Here is a 16,665-nt window from a genome sequence, read left to right as displayed (position 1 = left end):
GATGTTACCAAACCACACGGCAGGCCATTAATTTAAGTCCATTGTAAATCCCAAGGTCAGCAGAGCATAGCAGGCTGCTGAGCAACGACACGGCTACATGCAGGGTCCAAGCATGCCATAAGCTAGAGACCAGTCCCAAGTCTTCTCCTTATATGCAGGAAGCAGACCACATACCCAAAGGCAGCTACTGAGCTGCTCACAGTAGATTCCATCATGGAGTTGATTACTAGTCTCATCATGGGGAATACTACATCCAGCTGCCCAGCCACTCAACCAGGCCTAGCCAAGTAGATATACAAATGTAACCATCACACCTACTGAGGACAGTTCCCCTCTGACACATGTGAAGTCCCCATGTGTTGGGATCAACTCCACAGCAACTGGTTTGATTTTTGGTTCCTAAAAATCTCCCCATCATCCTTCACCAGGAATTTCTCACCCATCCCTTTTTCTGCAGCCTCCCACCTAACAGCCCAGCTCCCTGCCCCTTCACTCCCCCAAAATCTTCTCCTGTTGCTCAGCCTACCCCCCAACTCCTCTCCACCCCTTCCTTGTCCTGTTTCTTGTCTTACCCGAGGAATTTCACTCTCTCAGCTTTCTCTTCCACCCTATGTCTTTAGAGTCACACCTTCACTCCACAACTATTTGCTTGACTTCTACTCTGTGACTTGGGTTAGGAACTCAGGAGTTCGTAATCACACAAAAATAAATATATATGATTACAAAGTGCCAAATGTTCTGGAAGGAAACAAAGTATAACCTGAGCTAGTAGCAGGCACAGACTTTAGACTGGAGGTGGTAGTCAGGGAAAGCCACTTGGGGGAAGGGGCCTAATGCTATGAAACAGCCAGCTTTGTGGAGAACTGAGGGAACAGTATGTGCAAAGGCTCTGAGGTAGGAAGAAGCCAGTGTATTCTAGAAGCTGTCAGAAAGCTAGATCATGGAGTGTGCTGGGTAGGAGGTGAGGCCAGAAAAGCTGATAGGACCTCTGGCCTGAAGCAGCTTCTCAGTGTATTTTCTCAAACAAAAAGTATTCCCTTTTCAAGAGATGCTGGTACAAGCTGTAGGACAGAAATGTCATGATCCTGAAACCCTGCATCTTAAATACTTGTGTCGCTGGCAGGGCGGGGTGGTCGGCATCACCATCGACTGGAACTGTGACCTGGACTGGCACGTGAGACACTGCAAGCCAGTCTATGAGTTCCACGGGCTGTATGAGGAGAAAAATCTGTCTCGAGGCTTCAACTTCAGGTGCCTGCCAGGCCCCCACTGGTCTACCCTCCTCAGAGCCCACTGGGTTTTTCTGCTCCCAGAATCCCTTGGGGCAAAGCAGGTGTTCCTGGGAGGGGAGCAGAGGAGCCTGGGCAGCTCCCTTCCTGCCTGGGATTGGACAAGCAGGGGGCCAGCAGGGAGCAAGACCTTGAAGGCTTGACTTCCCTTGCCTGTGGGCCTCCATTCCCTAGAGGCCCACCTGGCCAGGAGGGGCTGAGGAAATTGCTGACATCAGGAATTGGGTCAAGGGTTGAGTGCGGCTTCCTGTAATTGTTGATATGAAGCCTAAGATCCTCCCTATGACTCGTCCTTTGTGACCCTGGGCTAGACCTTGTCCCTCCCTGCGTCACCTTCTCTACATAATACATGGGAGAAGGGCTGTACTCTTGGTCCTCTAAGCACTCTTATAGCCCTGACGCTCTGAGAACACCAGACCAAAGATGGTTCCATTACTCTCTTCGGCAACTCACTTCTTCCCCTAGATTTGCCAGGTACTTTGTGCAGAATGGAACCAACCACCGTCACCTCTTCAAGGTGTTTGGGATTCGCTTTGACATCTTGGTGGGTGGTAAGGTGAGTGTCCAGCCTGAGTGGGAGAGGGAGTAGGCAGACACAGTCTCTCAGTTCCTGCATGTTTGTGGTTATGACGACCAGAAGTCAGATGGGACCCATTCAACAGTTCTTGCTTCTGATAATATGGGGTGCGGATCATTCAAGGGCAAGGCTTTCCAAACTGTAACCATTCCTTTTCCATTGTCTCTGTGTCCAGGAGGGCAGAGTTAAGATCAACATCCAGGTCTCCTGGCCAACAGCTGGGTCCCCATCCGGAGCCAGAGCCCCTAAGCTATAGGAACAGTGTACAGTCGAGGATGGGGAAGCCTCCTTATCCTGGCCTGGCCTGTCCTTAAAGATTCTGGGAGAGGTTTTGTCCAGCCAGGGCCCTTCTGGCTGTTAACCCTTTCTTCCCTTGGTCTTTCCACCAGGCCGGGAAGTTTGACATCATCCCCACAATGACCACCATTGGCTCTGGCATTGGCATCTTCGGGGTGGTAAGTTCTGGGGTCATGGGGTCATAGGGTCACTGTGATGGGGTCACCTCCTCCAGTTCTACATCTTAGTAGCAGCAGCAAGTCACTAGCTCTAAAACTTGTCCATAACTGACCATCGTTATCTAGCCAATAGCTACCGACCTCAGCACCCTATACCTACAGCACATCCATGGAAACCAAAGCCCAGAGCCAGGGCAGGAGAGAGGTGGAGTGGGCAGTCGTGGACCCCCAAGGGTCCTGCAATGCCTCATCCACTCTCCAGCCCCGCAGCTCAATGGAAGAACCTGACGCCTAGAGTAGGGTAGGATTCTATCAGGGCTCCACAGTCCATTGGGACTGAGGTAGGATGTAGAGGGCTCTATACTTGCCCCACCCCGATTGCCATGCTCTCTCCTCTCCCTCTGGCCCCTAGGCAACAGTTCTCTGTGACCTGTTGCTGCTACACATCCTTCCCAAGAGGCACTATTACAAGCAGAAGAAGTTCAAGTACGCAGAGGCCATGGGACCAGGGAAGGTAAGAGGACACTCTAAGTCAGGCCCTTCAAAGGCTTCAGGTCCATGTATCTGTGTTGGGGGTGCCAGCTGCTTCCCTAGAGTTGACTTTTGTCTCACACACATACACAGGATGAGCGTGACCTCGCAGCCACCAGCTCCATCCTGGACCTGCAGGAGAACATGAGGACATCTTGACCCTTGGCCCCTGACCCCTGACTGGATGTAGCATGAGGCGTCGGGACAGGGCTCTGGTGGCATCTTAGCCAGGACAAAGGGTCTCCCGAGGACCTCTGCTTCCCCCTCAGCCAGTCAAACACCAGGCCGCCTGAAGCTCAGGGTGGACCTGAAGAGAGACCTATGTGATTCTGGACTCTGACTCCAACTCCAAATACCTCCAAGGCTGCCCCACTCTAGCCTCAGTCACTCCTGGTCAGAAGGGCGGGGGCTGGCAGGTACACCTAGATTTTCACTGCTCTCTCTGGACCCTTAGTATTTATTCCCATCTTAGTGTCTACATCTGTGCTTTCCAATGGGGCAGCCACTAGCCACAGTGACTATTTAAATTAATTTAAAAGGAATAAAATGAGAACTTCTGGTGGCTGCCATATTGGACCACAGAGAACACTCTCATCATCACAGAAAGTTCTGTTGGGCAGCTCTGCTTGAGCCCTGTTTCTCCTGGCCTCAGACTTCCCTGAGGAGCTAAGCCACACAGCATGTACCTGGGCCCCTCCAGACTTCTTGGGCCATAATCTGGAGTGCTAAGCCACATGATTGGCGTGGTTAGCTAATTCCCTGGGCCATTTTGAAACCTAAGTTTCAGAACCACTGCCCTAGAACTTTCTGACTCTAAGCCCCTGTTCAGGTGCAGACTTAGGCCTGGGACTGTATCACCCAGCAGGTGGGGGCACTGAGCAGGGTCTCAGACAGTCAAAGCATCTGTGTGGTTTCCACACATGTCACACATTGTCTCGTGTACACATTCTCATGTGCACATCCACACACATGCACACACCCCTCCTACCCCACTGTGTACTTGAGCTTGACCCCTGCAAACACAACCATCCAGACAGACCTACACCTTCAAGCACAAGCACATGGTCCATCCCATGTGACCTCCATGGGGAAATGCTCCTCCTCACGTGTCAGGCTAGGACAATGCCTTCCATCCAAGAATCCTTACTCAGCTACCTCGCATCTGGGTGGGAGCTTCGGTCAGATCCTTGGCTCCCTGCCTATGGCCCAACCCCAGCTCCCAAGACCTGCCTGACCCTGTCTGAACACAAGATCTGGGGAAAGTGAGGGGTGAAGTATAATAAAAGGAACGAGGATAAATCTCTGCCTTCTGTACTTTCTTCTTGGCTCTCTCTGAACTTCAATGTGCCCATCTGTGAAATGGGAGACTGAGCTGAGAAATCTCTGAGGTCCCTCTTGGGTGAGCTCATTCGTGTGTGTGTGTGTGTGTGCGCGCACGCACTTTTTAAAAAATTTTTATTGTGATTTGGGTGAAAGTTTACAGAGCAAATTCATTTTTCATACAGCAGTTCATACATATTTTAATAACCTTGACTGCAATTCCCCACAATGTAACAGCTCTCTCCCCACTTCCTCCCTGTAATTACCTCTTCCTGGTGTCCTTTCCTATACTTCCCTGCCGCCCCCCACCCCTCAAAGCCATCTCCCTGTGCAAATACTGCCCTTCTGTTCTCCCACGACTGATCACTCTAAGGCGTGTATCTACCTAATGTAAATGTTCACCCCATGTGCCTGCCTATTGTTCGGCTTGAAGCCATGGGAGTGAGTTCAATTCCAGACCTGAAGGGTAACCAGAGGCCACAGTCTCAAGGTCTCACCAGGGTCAATCAGAACAGTAAACCTGGTCATTTTTATGATTTTGAGTTTGTTCCACATTGTTCTCCCGCTCTATCCCAGATCTCCTGCACTGATCCCTTTCCGAGTAGTTGACTGATGGTAGGTGGGCACTGTCTAGTTTTGGTCTCATGGTCATATAGGCTGAAGTTCACATGGTCTACTAGTCCCTTGGACTAATTGTTTCCATGCATCTTTGGTTTTCTTCATTCTTCTTTGGGGGTGAGCTCATTCTTATGCCCTGAGCCCAGCAGGGTCAGTGCTGGGAGTCAGCTCACCTTTGTCCGTGGGCTGCTATCTTGGCACAGCACTGAACCTTGGACTTCTCTAATCCTCCACAAGCCCCTCCTACGGTTCTGGGAGGCCTGGTGCTATGGCCAGTAGAGAACACCAGGAGTAGTCTCACGGAAAGTAGAGGTGAGAAGGGGGCTGGCTGTCCCAGGAGGGACCTCCCAAGAGGGAAGGAGGGTTTAACTGGAGAAAGCTTGGAAGGTTTCTCCAGAGGCCTCACTGTGGGCATGACCTCTAGGCTGAAGCGAAGCATCTCCAGCCCCAGCAGCTCTGGGCAAACACCCCGCCACCCCGCCCCGTATTGCATGCTCTGTCTAGACCAAAGCAATCCAACAGAACTTTCTGCAGTGATGGAAACATTCTCTCTCTGTGCTGCCCAATCTAGTATCTACTAACCACATACGGAAGGTCCCTGGGTGGTGCAAAGGGTCTCTGCTTGACTGCTAACCTAAAGGTTAGTGGTTTGAACCTACCCCGTGGTACCACAGGAGAAAGGCCTGGCAATCTGCTTCCATAAAGATTACAGAAAAAAAAAAAAAAGTATGGAGCAGTTCTACTTTATAACACAGAGGGGCATCATGACTTAGCATCAACTCAGTGGCATTGGGTTTGTTTTTTGACCACTGAGCACTTAAAATGTGGCTAATGCAACAGAACCACTGAACTTTTAAATTTTATATACTTTAATTTAAATAGCCATGCATGACCACTGGCTGTCTGATACAGTGGCTGCTCCCCTCTTCCTCAGGCCCTTAGCTGCCTGACCCCTTTCCCAGTGAAGAACAGCCCTCAGATTTTATGAGTCAGGAACTCCCTCTTCTGTCCTCTTTCCTTCTCCACATCTACCTGCTCTTGCACCTGAAGAGTAGGAAAGGCCTCCCCCGTATCCCGCCCCATCTACGCCAAACCCAGCCATCTCCCTCTCGGCCTTCCTCTCTTCTCTCCCACCCTTGTATTTCCTCCCCTCTTTTGCCTCCTCTCCCTCGTTTCCCAGCAGCTCTGCCTGCTCCCCCTCTACTGCCACCCTTCCAGAAAGACCAGTCTACACTTTCCTCTGTGTCCTCACTCTCTGTGATTGCCTTCCACCTCCCCCGCTTCTAGACGCCCTTGCCAAGGGCACCAGCCCTTATCCTGCTTGGCCTCTCAGCATCTGACACTGTTGACCAAGCCTTCCCCATTGAAACATTTCCTTCCAGCAGCTCCTAGGACCCACCCTCCCCTGATTTTCCAGCCAGCCTGATGTGCAGGGAAAAGACAAGCTTGAATTGCAGCATACTGTGTGTCCTTGGGCAAGTTGCTTAACTCTCTAAGCCTCTGTGACTCAGGGATAATAATAGCCTCTCCTCGGGTTGGGGTGAGATGTCGCAGGGTCTGGCGCTTGGCAGTGCTCTGTCCTCAATCTAGCCACGTTGTCAATGGTGGAGTCAGCTAGTTGTCCTCAGATAGCTATTCTCCCTATGGTGATACAACCCCTGGTTCCTGGCCAGGCATGTGGCTGCTCAGAATGGAAGCTGGACTTCCCAGACTCATATTGAGTCTGGTCACGTGACTAAGTTCTAAACAATGGGATGTACGTAGAAGTGTCATGTGATACCTGGGAACTTGACTTACAAGGGAGGTGGTCCAGATCCTTCTTGTTCTTCATCCTCCTCTCCATCCCACTGCTTGGGAACATGTATGTGATAGCTGGAGCTCTAGCTGCCGTCCTGAACCATGAAGACCCCCAGGTTGCTGGAGCAGAGAGGAGAAGGAGCCCCAAAGTCCATAGGCTGTGGACCAGAGCTACCATGTTAGCCCACAACCACCTTTCTGCAGGCTTTTGTGGGAGATTTCCGTTACCCGAGCCTAACCTGATCCTACCTGGTTCGGAATTCTTTTCCCCTTAAATGTAAGTGTTTCAGGGCTCTGTCCTTAGTCCCTGTTTTATTTGCTCTGGTTGATCTCATCCGTTCCCATGGCTCTGCTTACAATATGGGTTCTTTCTGATGACTCCCCAAAGTCTCTCTAGCCCAGCCCTCTTTCCTGAACTCCAGGCCCCGCCCCATATCCAATACTCTATTACCACACCCAACCAGTTATTCATTCATCAAACATCTATTGAGCACCTAAGATGTGTCAAGCTGTTTGCTGGAGGAGTCACGCACAGTTCCCGTCCTCAAGGAGTTACCAGTCCAGAGGGGAACAGACAGGTAAACAGATGCTGGCTACAAAGAAGTCCCTAGGAGGGACAGTTAACTCATGGTAGACAGTGAGGAGGCAATGGGGGAACGTTTCCTGCAAAAGGGACATTGAATAAAGTCCTAAAAGACAAATAGGTATTAGATAGGTAGGTGGGAGTGAGGTCATGGAAGACTTGATTTGACCCATTCTCAGGGCAATAGGAAGCCATTAAAGATTCATAAACAAGAACTGACTAGTTGGACTTGTGTTTCTGAAAGATTGCTCTGGCTACCAGGTGGATAAAGGCTAACAGAGTGAGAGTGGAAGTGGGAGGCCAGTGAAGAGGCACCTGTTGCAGCATTCTAGGTACAAGATGGGTGTGGCCTGTGCTAGGGGAGGGTGAGCAAAGGGTGGAAAGAGTAGATGGATCCTAGAGATACTTAAGAGGTAGCATGCGCAGGGCTTAAGGAGCTCTGATGGTGTAGTGGTTAAGGCATTTGGCTGTTAACCAAAAGGTTGGTGGTTCTAACCCACCAGGAAGATGGGGCTGTCTTTGTAAAGATTTATAACCTTGGAAACCCAGTGGGGGTCACTTTGAGTTGGAATCGACTCAATGTCAGTGAGTTTGGTTTTGGTTTGGGTTATGGGCAGGGCTTAGTCATCAACTGGTTGAGATAAAAAATGGGTAGTCTGGTTATTCCCAGGCTCTGGCTCTAATTTCTGAGATAGAGACATAGGAGGTCAGGTTTTGGGGAAGAGATGTGGGGCCCTGTCCAGGCAAGTGGTGGGGTGAGATGCCAGAAGGATCCACAAATGGAGAGCTTAATATACCTGAACCAAAAGTTGATGAGGTAACCAGGCGAGGAGGGAGTGCAAGATCCCTAGGAACAGCCACCATGAAGGTCACCAAGTCTAGGTGAGTCCCCTCCATTCCCTCTGCCTCTAGGCAATTCCTGCCACCTACTCACAGTGCCCTCGCCCCAAAAATGAATCTGATCTTTGCATTTGGCATTCTTTGCTACCTTTTCATTGACCCCCTGCCCCTAATCAGAAGAAAGCTAAACTGAGCCTGCCATTCAAGGCCTTTCTCCCTCGGTCTAGGCCTTGGCCTGAACCCTTGTCGCAAACCTTGCCTTGCCCCTCCCCTAGCACGCACCGCGTATCACCCCCTGGGGGGTGGCGCTCTTGTCCCAGACTGGCCAGGCTGGGGGAAGGCAGAGGATTTGGGGAGATAAGCACTCGTAGCCCCTGACTCTGCTAAGGGGCCCAGGCCTGGAGGGATTTCAGGTGTCCCAGGGCAGCCAGCACAGCGGCGCCGGGGGCGTGACGAGCCCTAACCCCATCGCACTGGGCGGGTCCCCTCCCTAGCCTCAGCCCGTCGCGGCCCCTCCCCCAAGGGGCGTGGCGGAAGTCCTAGGCTCTAATTGGGCGACCCGCGGGGGGGCGTGCAGCCAGACCAATAAGCGCGGGCCGGGCGCGGCGGCTGGCTGGGGGGCGAGCACTGCCGCGCGCCGCGGTGCCGGCTGTCTGAGCTCTAAGATCCTGGCCGGGGCTAGGCGGGCTGGGTAGGGCGCGCGCCGCGGGAGCGAGCTTGGCCGCTTGCCGGGCCACGGACACTGTCTCCTGGCGCTGAGGTAGGGGTCGACGGAGAGGGGAAGCTGGGCGGGAGCGGGTGTGGGAAGACGGGAGGGCACGAACGCCGGAACATCTGCTCCGAGCCTGCAGGGGAGAGGGATGATTTGTGAGGCCGCTTCTATGAGAGCAGCCCGGACTTGGTCCGTGCCGGGATCCTGCTCTTTCTGTGGCGGGGCTGGATCTACCAGGTGCCTTCTGGAGCCTGCTTCTATCTGCGCCGACAGCGGGCACCGCATCTGTGAGAGCGCCCCGCCCGGTCCTTCTCCTGCTCTTGTCTGCGGGACTGCGTGCACACGGAGCGGACTACCCCCCCGCCCCCGCCCCAGCTCTTGGTGGGAGGCCTTGACTGTGCCGAGTGGGCCCAGATGAGTGCACCCACGTGTGCATCTCCACGGAGCGCTCTTCCCACGGTCCTCCCCTGAGGGCGATGGGGGTGGGGAGCGCATGAGGGAGGATGAATGAGGGGGATGCGGCTTTAGCTGCGCGCTCGTCCCTGGGCTGAGAAGGGGCAATGGAGGCGGTCGCTGCGGCTTCTGGGGCCCAGTGGGCCAGAACTGATGGTTCGGAGGGTGCACACGTGCGCGGGGACTTGTGTGTGGTGTTTGGAAGCGGGTGTGCGTGTGTCACGTGGACCCTGGAGTGTGCCTGTGTGTGTGAGGGGGGAGTATTACTGGGTGGAGTGGTGTGTGAGGGCAGGTCACGCGGACATAGGCGTGCTCCGGTCAGGGGAGGGGTGTATGTATGTCTTGAAGGTACCCGAGCGTGCAGAAAAGGTTATGTGTGGGGTAAGGTCACAGGACTGTGTACCTGTGCCAAGTGGGCGCACAAGTGTGGAAGTAGTACACGCTTGTGTCCTTGAGGATCCCGGAGGAAGATGCGCTGAAGATCCCCCCATCCGTTCACTCCTTCATTCAGCATGTATAGACTGAGCACCCATTGTGTACCAGGCCCACAGGCTTGAGCTCTCATGCCTTCTCCATGGGATCCCACACTGTCTCCCCACAATAGTGGAAAGGATCGCTTTAAAACTCATCTGACTGAGTCACTGAGCTGCTCAAAACCCTCCTCTAGTTTCCTAGGCCTTCTGGTCTTGGGAGTCCCTAGGTGGTGCAAATGGTAAATGCAGTTGGCTGCTCACCAGAAGGTTGGAGGTTCGAGACTACCTGGACATGCATCAGAAGAAAGGCCTGATGATCTTTTGAAAAATTGAAAATATTATGGAGTGCTGTTCTACTCTGACACTCATGAGGCTGCCATGAGTTGAAGTTGACTGGTACTGGTGGTCTCTATCCACAAGACCCCTTAACCCCTTGTGCCAAGCCCTGTGTCCCAGCCAGGAAATGACTCTTTGTAATGCACAATGTGAACTTCCATTATCCTCCCCTCTTGAAATCCTACTCAGTGGTCAAGAAAGAGCTGAAATACCATCTCTTCCAGGAAGCCTTCCCTGATGCCAAGCACGGTAAATGCCTGGGCCTTCTCTACAGACTCAATTCTGCTTGCCATTGGGTACCTTTCTCATGTTTGACCCTCCACTCCAGCCACGTTAGCCTTCTTGCTGCTCCTTAAACATCTGAATAAGCACCATCCTACCTCATGGCCTTTTGCACTTGGTGGCCCCTCTACCTGAAATGCTCTTCCCCAGTTCTTTGAGATTTCTGCTCAAATCTTGCGTTAGAAAGGCCTTCCCTGACCACAGTATGTACGCAGCATCGCCAGCCCCTTCCCCTTCATTACACGGCTTTATTTTTCTTTATAGTAGGTGCCACTTGACGTATCCTCTATTTGTTACAGCTTTCTTGTTTGTTGCCTTTTGCTCCACTAGAAATTAGAGTGTGTAACAGCAGGGATTTGTCTTTTTGGTTCACTGTTTTATCTCCCGACACTAGCACAGTGCCTGGGATATAGTAGATGCTCAATGGATATTTGTTGCATGAATGAGTGACTTGATTTGCGTCCCAGGAGCCTGTGTCCTGGCTGCTTCCCAGCCTGTGAGTCCCTGGTCCCAGGCTCGGTCTCCGCTCCTCTGTCCCCCAGATGCAAAGTGCCTGGAAGACCAGGTCTGGAAGAACTGTGACCTTATTTGCATGTTAGAAATATTCCCTCTAGCAACTGGTGTGGAGGACAGGGTGGGGTAACATGGGGGTGTGAGCCTAGAGGCAGGGAGAGCTGAGTGGAGGAAGCAGTGGGAAAGGAGAGGAAAAAGTCAGAATGTGGATTTTTTTTATGGGGTTCGACTTGGTGACCTCACCCAACAGTGTGAAGATCAGGGAAGGTTTCCAGAGGAGGTGATTTCAGAGCTGTCCCCCAGGCAGGACAGAAGAGGGAGGTGCTCCTGGCAGAAAGCATAGCTTATAGAAAGGCCTGGCAGCAAAACACTGTCTGTCGTGTTCTGGAAGCTTCAAGTAGGGTGGTGTGGCTAGAGTGGAGAGTAAGTGTAGGTTGGAGTTGGGGGTGCAAGGGTTGGGGAGGATCAGAAGGGTTCCTGGGAGTCTGGCCTGGGTCTGGTACAAACAGGGAGGATGGTGGTACCCATCTGTGTTTGGAATAGAGGAAGAAGAGAAGTTTGGAGGAAGATGCTGAGTTGAATTGGGGTCCTCTGGGGTCTGAACTGCCGGGGAAGCATGCAGGGGTAGGAGATAGCTGGTTGGAGAGTTGGGTGGGGACACAGACCTGGTATAGAGTATGAAGTGTAGAGGTAAAGGCAGAAATGCAGCCTCGGGACCATCTGCCTCCATGGCTGGACAAGAGGATATGCGAAGGGTCGCTGTGCTGAGTCAGACACAGGCACAGAACCCACGTTGGTGCTTGAGGGCTCCCCTGGGGATGGTCGGGGGTGCATCCTAACAGCAGGCATCCTCAAGCATGACTTGGCACCAGACGCTGGGCCTCCCTCAAGGGGACTGAGTCATCCGCGTGGGGGTGGGAGCCTCGGAGGGCACCCGTTGCCAGGGCTGTCCAGACAGTTGTCAGGAGCATAAACACAGCTCTGTGAGGCAGCCCAGAGACACCAGGGCCACCTTCTGCATCTGGCCTGAGTGGTAGTGCCACCTCCTTGCTGCTTTTCTTTCTGGCTAGTCCTCATCAGTCAGGACCTCTTGTCCTCTCTGCCTGGACTGTAGCTGGTCCCCTGCCTTGGCTTGGCCCTGACAGCCCCCCAGAACGTGGAATGAGGCCTGATCGTTGCCTGAAGTCATTCCAGGCAGCAGTGCTTGAACCATCTTAGATGCAAACAGAGTCTGCCTGATCTGTCCTGCTCTGGGCCTCCTCTGAGGGACCTAGGTGGATGGGGGCATATCCTGAGGAAGAGGCCAGGCCAGGCAGGTGCCTGGAGCCAGGAGCCTGAATATCATAGGAGTGGCTAGACACAGCCTGGGAGGAGAAGCCAGGGAGTAAGGGGTAGTATATGATGTCTGTGATAGGCCTTCCCAGAGCCAGGGAGCAGACAGGGATTATATTTTGTAACTAAAGGCTCTGTCTCAGGAGCTTCTAAATAGAGATACATCCCAGTTCTACATCTCTCTAGCACAAAGTGCTTCTGTGTCTATAATCTCATTGTTCTCATTGTTTTAGCCCTGGAAGTTGGCAGGATGGTGGCCATTCTGTCTGAGTCACGTGTGAGGCACACAGCCCCAGCCTGGGAGGGCAGGATTGGGGTAGCTATCCCAAGATAGGGTAGGCTTGAGTCTGGTACAAAAACCATTTCCAACTGGCAGGACTCAGCTGGGTCCTTGGAGGTTCCCTGTGCTCTTAGAAGTCCTGGCCTTGTGTCTCTCTGCACTTCCATTTGTCCAGGTGGCCCCTAGTGACCTGCTGAGTCAGTTTCTGCAAAGTGTCTACTGAAGCTTCAGTTTGGGAAGGGCCTTGAGAGACCCCTTGGGTAAGCCTCCAGAGAGGCTTGGGTCCTGGCCAGGACACACCTCTGCCCAGCCCAGGAGGCAGCCCCAGGCTATTGGACTGAGTTGACCTGAGGTTAAATCTCCATGACCTCCAGGAGGTGCAAGCCCACCCCCAATGTGTCCCTTCTGGGGTACATGCACATGCAGACCTAAAGGCAAACAAGTGCCCACAACACTCATATACTCACACAGACAACATGGATAGATTTTGACCCCAGGCAGATATGTTCCTGTGTGTGGAGCCACCAGATATACAGACACCCACTTAGAGACGCTCGCTGCCACCCCAGGCCCATGCGCCAGACACATGCCCTCACACGCACAGCCTCGGCGCCAGGTCCTGTCGCCTGGACACGCGGCAGGAACCTCGGGGCTCCCCGGCCACCTCCCTCGCTGACTGCTTAGTCACCTGAATTTGATCCAGGCGGGAAGGAGGGAGGGAAGGAGGGCCTGACGTCAGCCCTCACAGCCGCCTCCCGCCTGCCCGCACATCCATCTGGGCTGCAGCCTGTCCCAGGCAATCACAACAGCAGTAACACAACAACTCACTTTTACGGCGCTTCCTTAGTGACAGGTCTCTTCTGAGCCCTCTGCAGGTGTCCACTCCCTTACTGCTGACAGCCACCTGGTGGGTGAGACCTACCCTCAGCCCTATGTTGTAGACAAGGAAATACCCAGGTGCAGTGGTGAAGCTGTCAGCCCCCTGGCCCAGAGCCAGGAAAGGGAGGAGCCTGGACTTGAACCCTGGCAGCCTGGCTTCAGAGCCTGGTTGCTAACCCAGGTAACAGGACCCGGGGCTGGACCCCAGGCCTGTCCCTGCCCGTTGCTGGGTCTCAGTTTCCCCACCTAAGAAGATGAGGGAAGGGAGGTAAAGGAGGATGCCACGCCCTCCTCTTTCTGTGATAACCACATCAGGGAAATGATATGCAGATATGCAAATTTTATAGGCCAGTACAGTAGCCTGTGGCCTCTGCCTGTTGTGGCTCTCTGTGGTTCCTCCCAGTCTCTCACCTGCAGCCTGGTGAGACCTGAAACCAAACAGCAGGAACTTCGGGCACTAATGTTCATTCTCTGACTTGGGGTGGGGCCTGAGGCTTGTTGGGGTCTCCTTTCTGAGCCTGCTTTGCTATCAATCTAATGTGATCACTATGACAACCATTCATTCATTCAACAGATACTGGTTGGACTCTTGCTATGTGCCACAGGGCGATGGTAGTTCAGTGGTAGAATCCTTGCCTTCCATGTATGAGACCCAGGTTTGATTCCCAGCCAGTGCACCTCACGCACAGCCACCATTGCTCTGGCAGTGGAGGCTTGCGTGTTGCTATGATGCTGAGTGGAGCTTCCAGACTAAGACCAGGAAGAAAGGCCTGACAGTCTGTTTTCTCAAATCAGTCAACTAAAACCCTCTGGATCACAGTGGTCTGATCCAGAACTGAGCATGGGGATGATAGTCATAGGCATGGTATAAGACTGGGCAGCATTTCACGCCATGCATGGGGTCGCCACAAGTTGGGAACCAACTGAAAGGCCACTATCAGCTGTGTGCCAGGCACTGCTGAAGACCAGACATGATCCCTAATCTCCTGGAGTTTACATTCTGCTGGGAGAAACAGACAGCCACACCTGGGGCCTCAAGAGTGACAGGGAGGGACAGAAGGATGAGCTCCTTATGAGGAGGAGAGAGATAGGAGGGCCAGGCTTTTCTGAACTTTAGCTTCCTCCTTCCTGCAGGCCATCTGGTCCCCAGACCTCCCTTATGCTCCCGCCCTACTCACACCCCTTGTCACCTCCTCTAGAGTGGTCTCCCAGATGCACATTCTCACCCCTCTTACCTCCAGGGAGGTCTCCTTAATACTCTAGACTCATTGGCCACCCCTGTCCCCCCACCTCCTCCTGAGAGGCCTCCCTGGTGCTCCAGCTCTCACTTCTCTAGGTCCAGCCTCCATGTCTCTCCCCACTGCCAGGATGCATCCTCTCTGTCTTCCTTTCTGCATGTCAAGATCAGTGTCACTATCTCCACATTTCCACTCATTCAACACTGTGCCAGACACAGAGGGTCTAGACTGCACCCTTACCCACACTCCATCTCTGAGCCTTGCTGTGGCCCTAGGGGAGTTGGAGGAGGTAACGCATCTGCAGTACAGATGGAGAGGCTGAGGCTCAGAGCTAGGAAGGAGCTTACTCAGGGTCCCACAGCAGATTGGCAGACAGAGCAGCAAGTTCAGCCTCCTGATATCTGTCAAAGCAAGATGAAGAGAGTGTGAGGGGTGGAGCGGAGGCAAGAGACTGATGTTCAAAGTTGCTATGTGGGGACAGAGGAAGTTACCATCAGTCAGGAAGTGCAGAGGGTCAGGATCTGCACTTGCTTCCTTTTTTCTGAGAAGATTCCTAGTCTGGCCCAGAATGGGGGAGGGGTGTCAGGCCGGAGGGGCCAGTGCTTGGCCTAGGGTGGAGGTAGGGTCTCAATCTGAGTGTCAGGGTTCATCTTGGGACCAAGATTTAGTCCAGGTTTGTGGTTGAAGGTGAGGACTAAGGCTGGAGTCTGAGGTTAGTCCTTGACCTGGGGCCTGGTTTGGGGCCTGGATGGGTGTGAGGCCAGGCTAGAGGAAGCATCCCAGCATCAGCACATTAAGACAAATATTTTGGTCACTTGAATAAGCTGAAATGAAAAACTAGGAGAAATAAAGAACGACTTCTTAGTTCAGTGAAGTCTCACTTGACAGCCACCAAAGCAGCTGTTCTCTCCTCTAATGGACCCTGTTCTGGACTGGAAGCTTTGCTGGGGCAAGGAAAGAAGTGATGGCATCCTCACCCTGTGTCCCTGGAGAGGTTTCCCTGAAGGAGGGAGAGCAAGTGAGAAAGGCTGAAGCATCAAGGAGGTCTCCTTGGAAGAGGCGAGGCAGAGTGAGAGAGGCTGGAGGATTAGAGATGCCTCCTTAGAGGAGGTGAGAGGGAGTGAGAGAGGCTAGGTCATCAAGGAGACCTTTCTGGAGGATATGTGTGAAGCTGGAGGATCAGGGAGGATTTTCTGGGGGAGGTGAGAAGGAGTGCGAGAGGATGCAGCATCAGGGAGATCTTGTTGGAAGCAGTGAGAGGGGTGAGTGGGGCTGGAACATCAGGGAGACCATGAAGTGCCTGTGCCCAGCTCAGCTGCTGTGGGGCAGTGTTGGTATGCTTTGCTGTCCAAGGTTGGAGATGGTGAGTCACTGTGCTACATGTAGGGCAGGGGCCTGGGCAAACCCTGGACTTTGTCCCTCCCAGTGGTGCTGGGCCTTCTGTGTTCTGCCTTTGTCTGTCTGTCCTGACTTGGGAGTATCGGATTCTCCCAGCTTCCCTGTGATGGCAGCAAGGCAAAAGTGCCGGTTCTATGGAGACACTGAAGTCCAGAGGGCTGGCGTATAGCAGAGCCAGATGACCTCCTGGAATTCCGTCATTTAGTAGGGGACAAACCTGAGTCTGTGTTATGGACTGAATTGTGTCTCCCAGAGTATGTGTTGTAAATCCTAACCTCTATGCCTGAAGTAAAAGGGCTGAACAGAAGAATTCAAAGGGCAGCTCAAGAAAACAAAGTAAAGTATGATAATGAAATATGCAAAGACCAGAGTTAGAAAACCAAAAGGGAAGAACATACTTGGCATTTCACAAGCTGAAAGAACTGAAAGAAAAAGTCAAGCCTTGAGCTGCAACACTGAGGACAAAATATTGAACAACTCAGGAAGCATCAAGGTAAAGTGGAAGGAATACACAGAATCACTGTACCAAAAAAGGATTGGTAGATTTCCCACCATTTCAGGAGATAACATATGATCAAGAACTCAAGAACCAACAGTACTGAAGGAAGAAGTCCAAGCTGCACTGAAGGAATTAGTGAAAATCAAAACAGGAATCAGTGGAATACCTATTGAGATGATTAAAGAAATGGATGCAATGCTGGAAGCACTCACTTGTCTATGCCAAGAAATTTGGAAGACAGCTACTTGGCCAACTGACTG

General features: G+C 52.7%; 1 protein-coding gene across 1 annotated transcript in view; it reads left to right on the top strand.

The window, feature by feature from the left end:
• Positions 1–3,011, top strand: part of P2RX1 (purinergic receptor P2X 1) — a 22,343-nt gene extending 19,332 nt beyond the window's left edge. Inside the window, exons 8-12 of the mRNA XM_007937486.1 lie at positions 1,124–1,251; positions 1,755–1,845; positions 2,256–2,321; positions 2,734–2,835; positions 2,946–3,011. Coding sequence (XP_007935677.1) covers positions 1,124–1,251; positions 1,755–1,845; positions 2,256–2,321; positions 2,734–2,835; positions 2,946–3,011 — 453 coding nt within the window. The remainder of the gene's footprint in view (positions 1–1,123; positions 1,252–1,754; positions 1,846–2,255; positions 2,322–2,733; positions 2,836–2,945) is intronic.
• The last annotated feature ends 13,654 nt before the right edge of the window (positions 3,012–16,665 follow it).

Source organism: Orycteropus afer, unplaced genomic scaffold, assembly GCF_000298275.1.
Source record: "Orycteropus afer afer isolate SDZICR_OR568_19922 unplaced genomic scaffold, OryAfe1.0 scaffold00042, whole genome shotgun sequence".
In the NCBI taxonomy this organism is placed as follows: Eukaryota; Metazoa; Chordata; class Mammalia; order Tubulidentata; family Orycteropodidae; genus Orycteropus; species Orycteropus afer.
The sequence above is the reverse complement of the archived record's forward strand: the minus strand, read 5'-3'. Positions and strand labels throughout refer to the sequence as shown.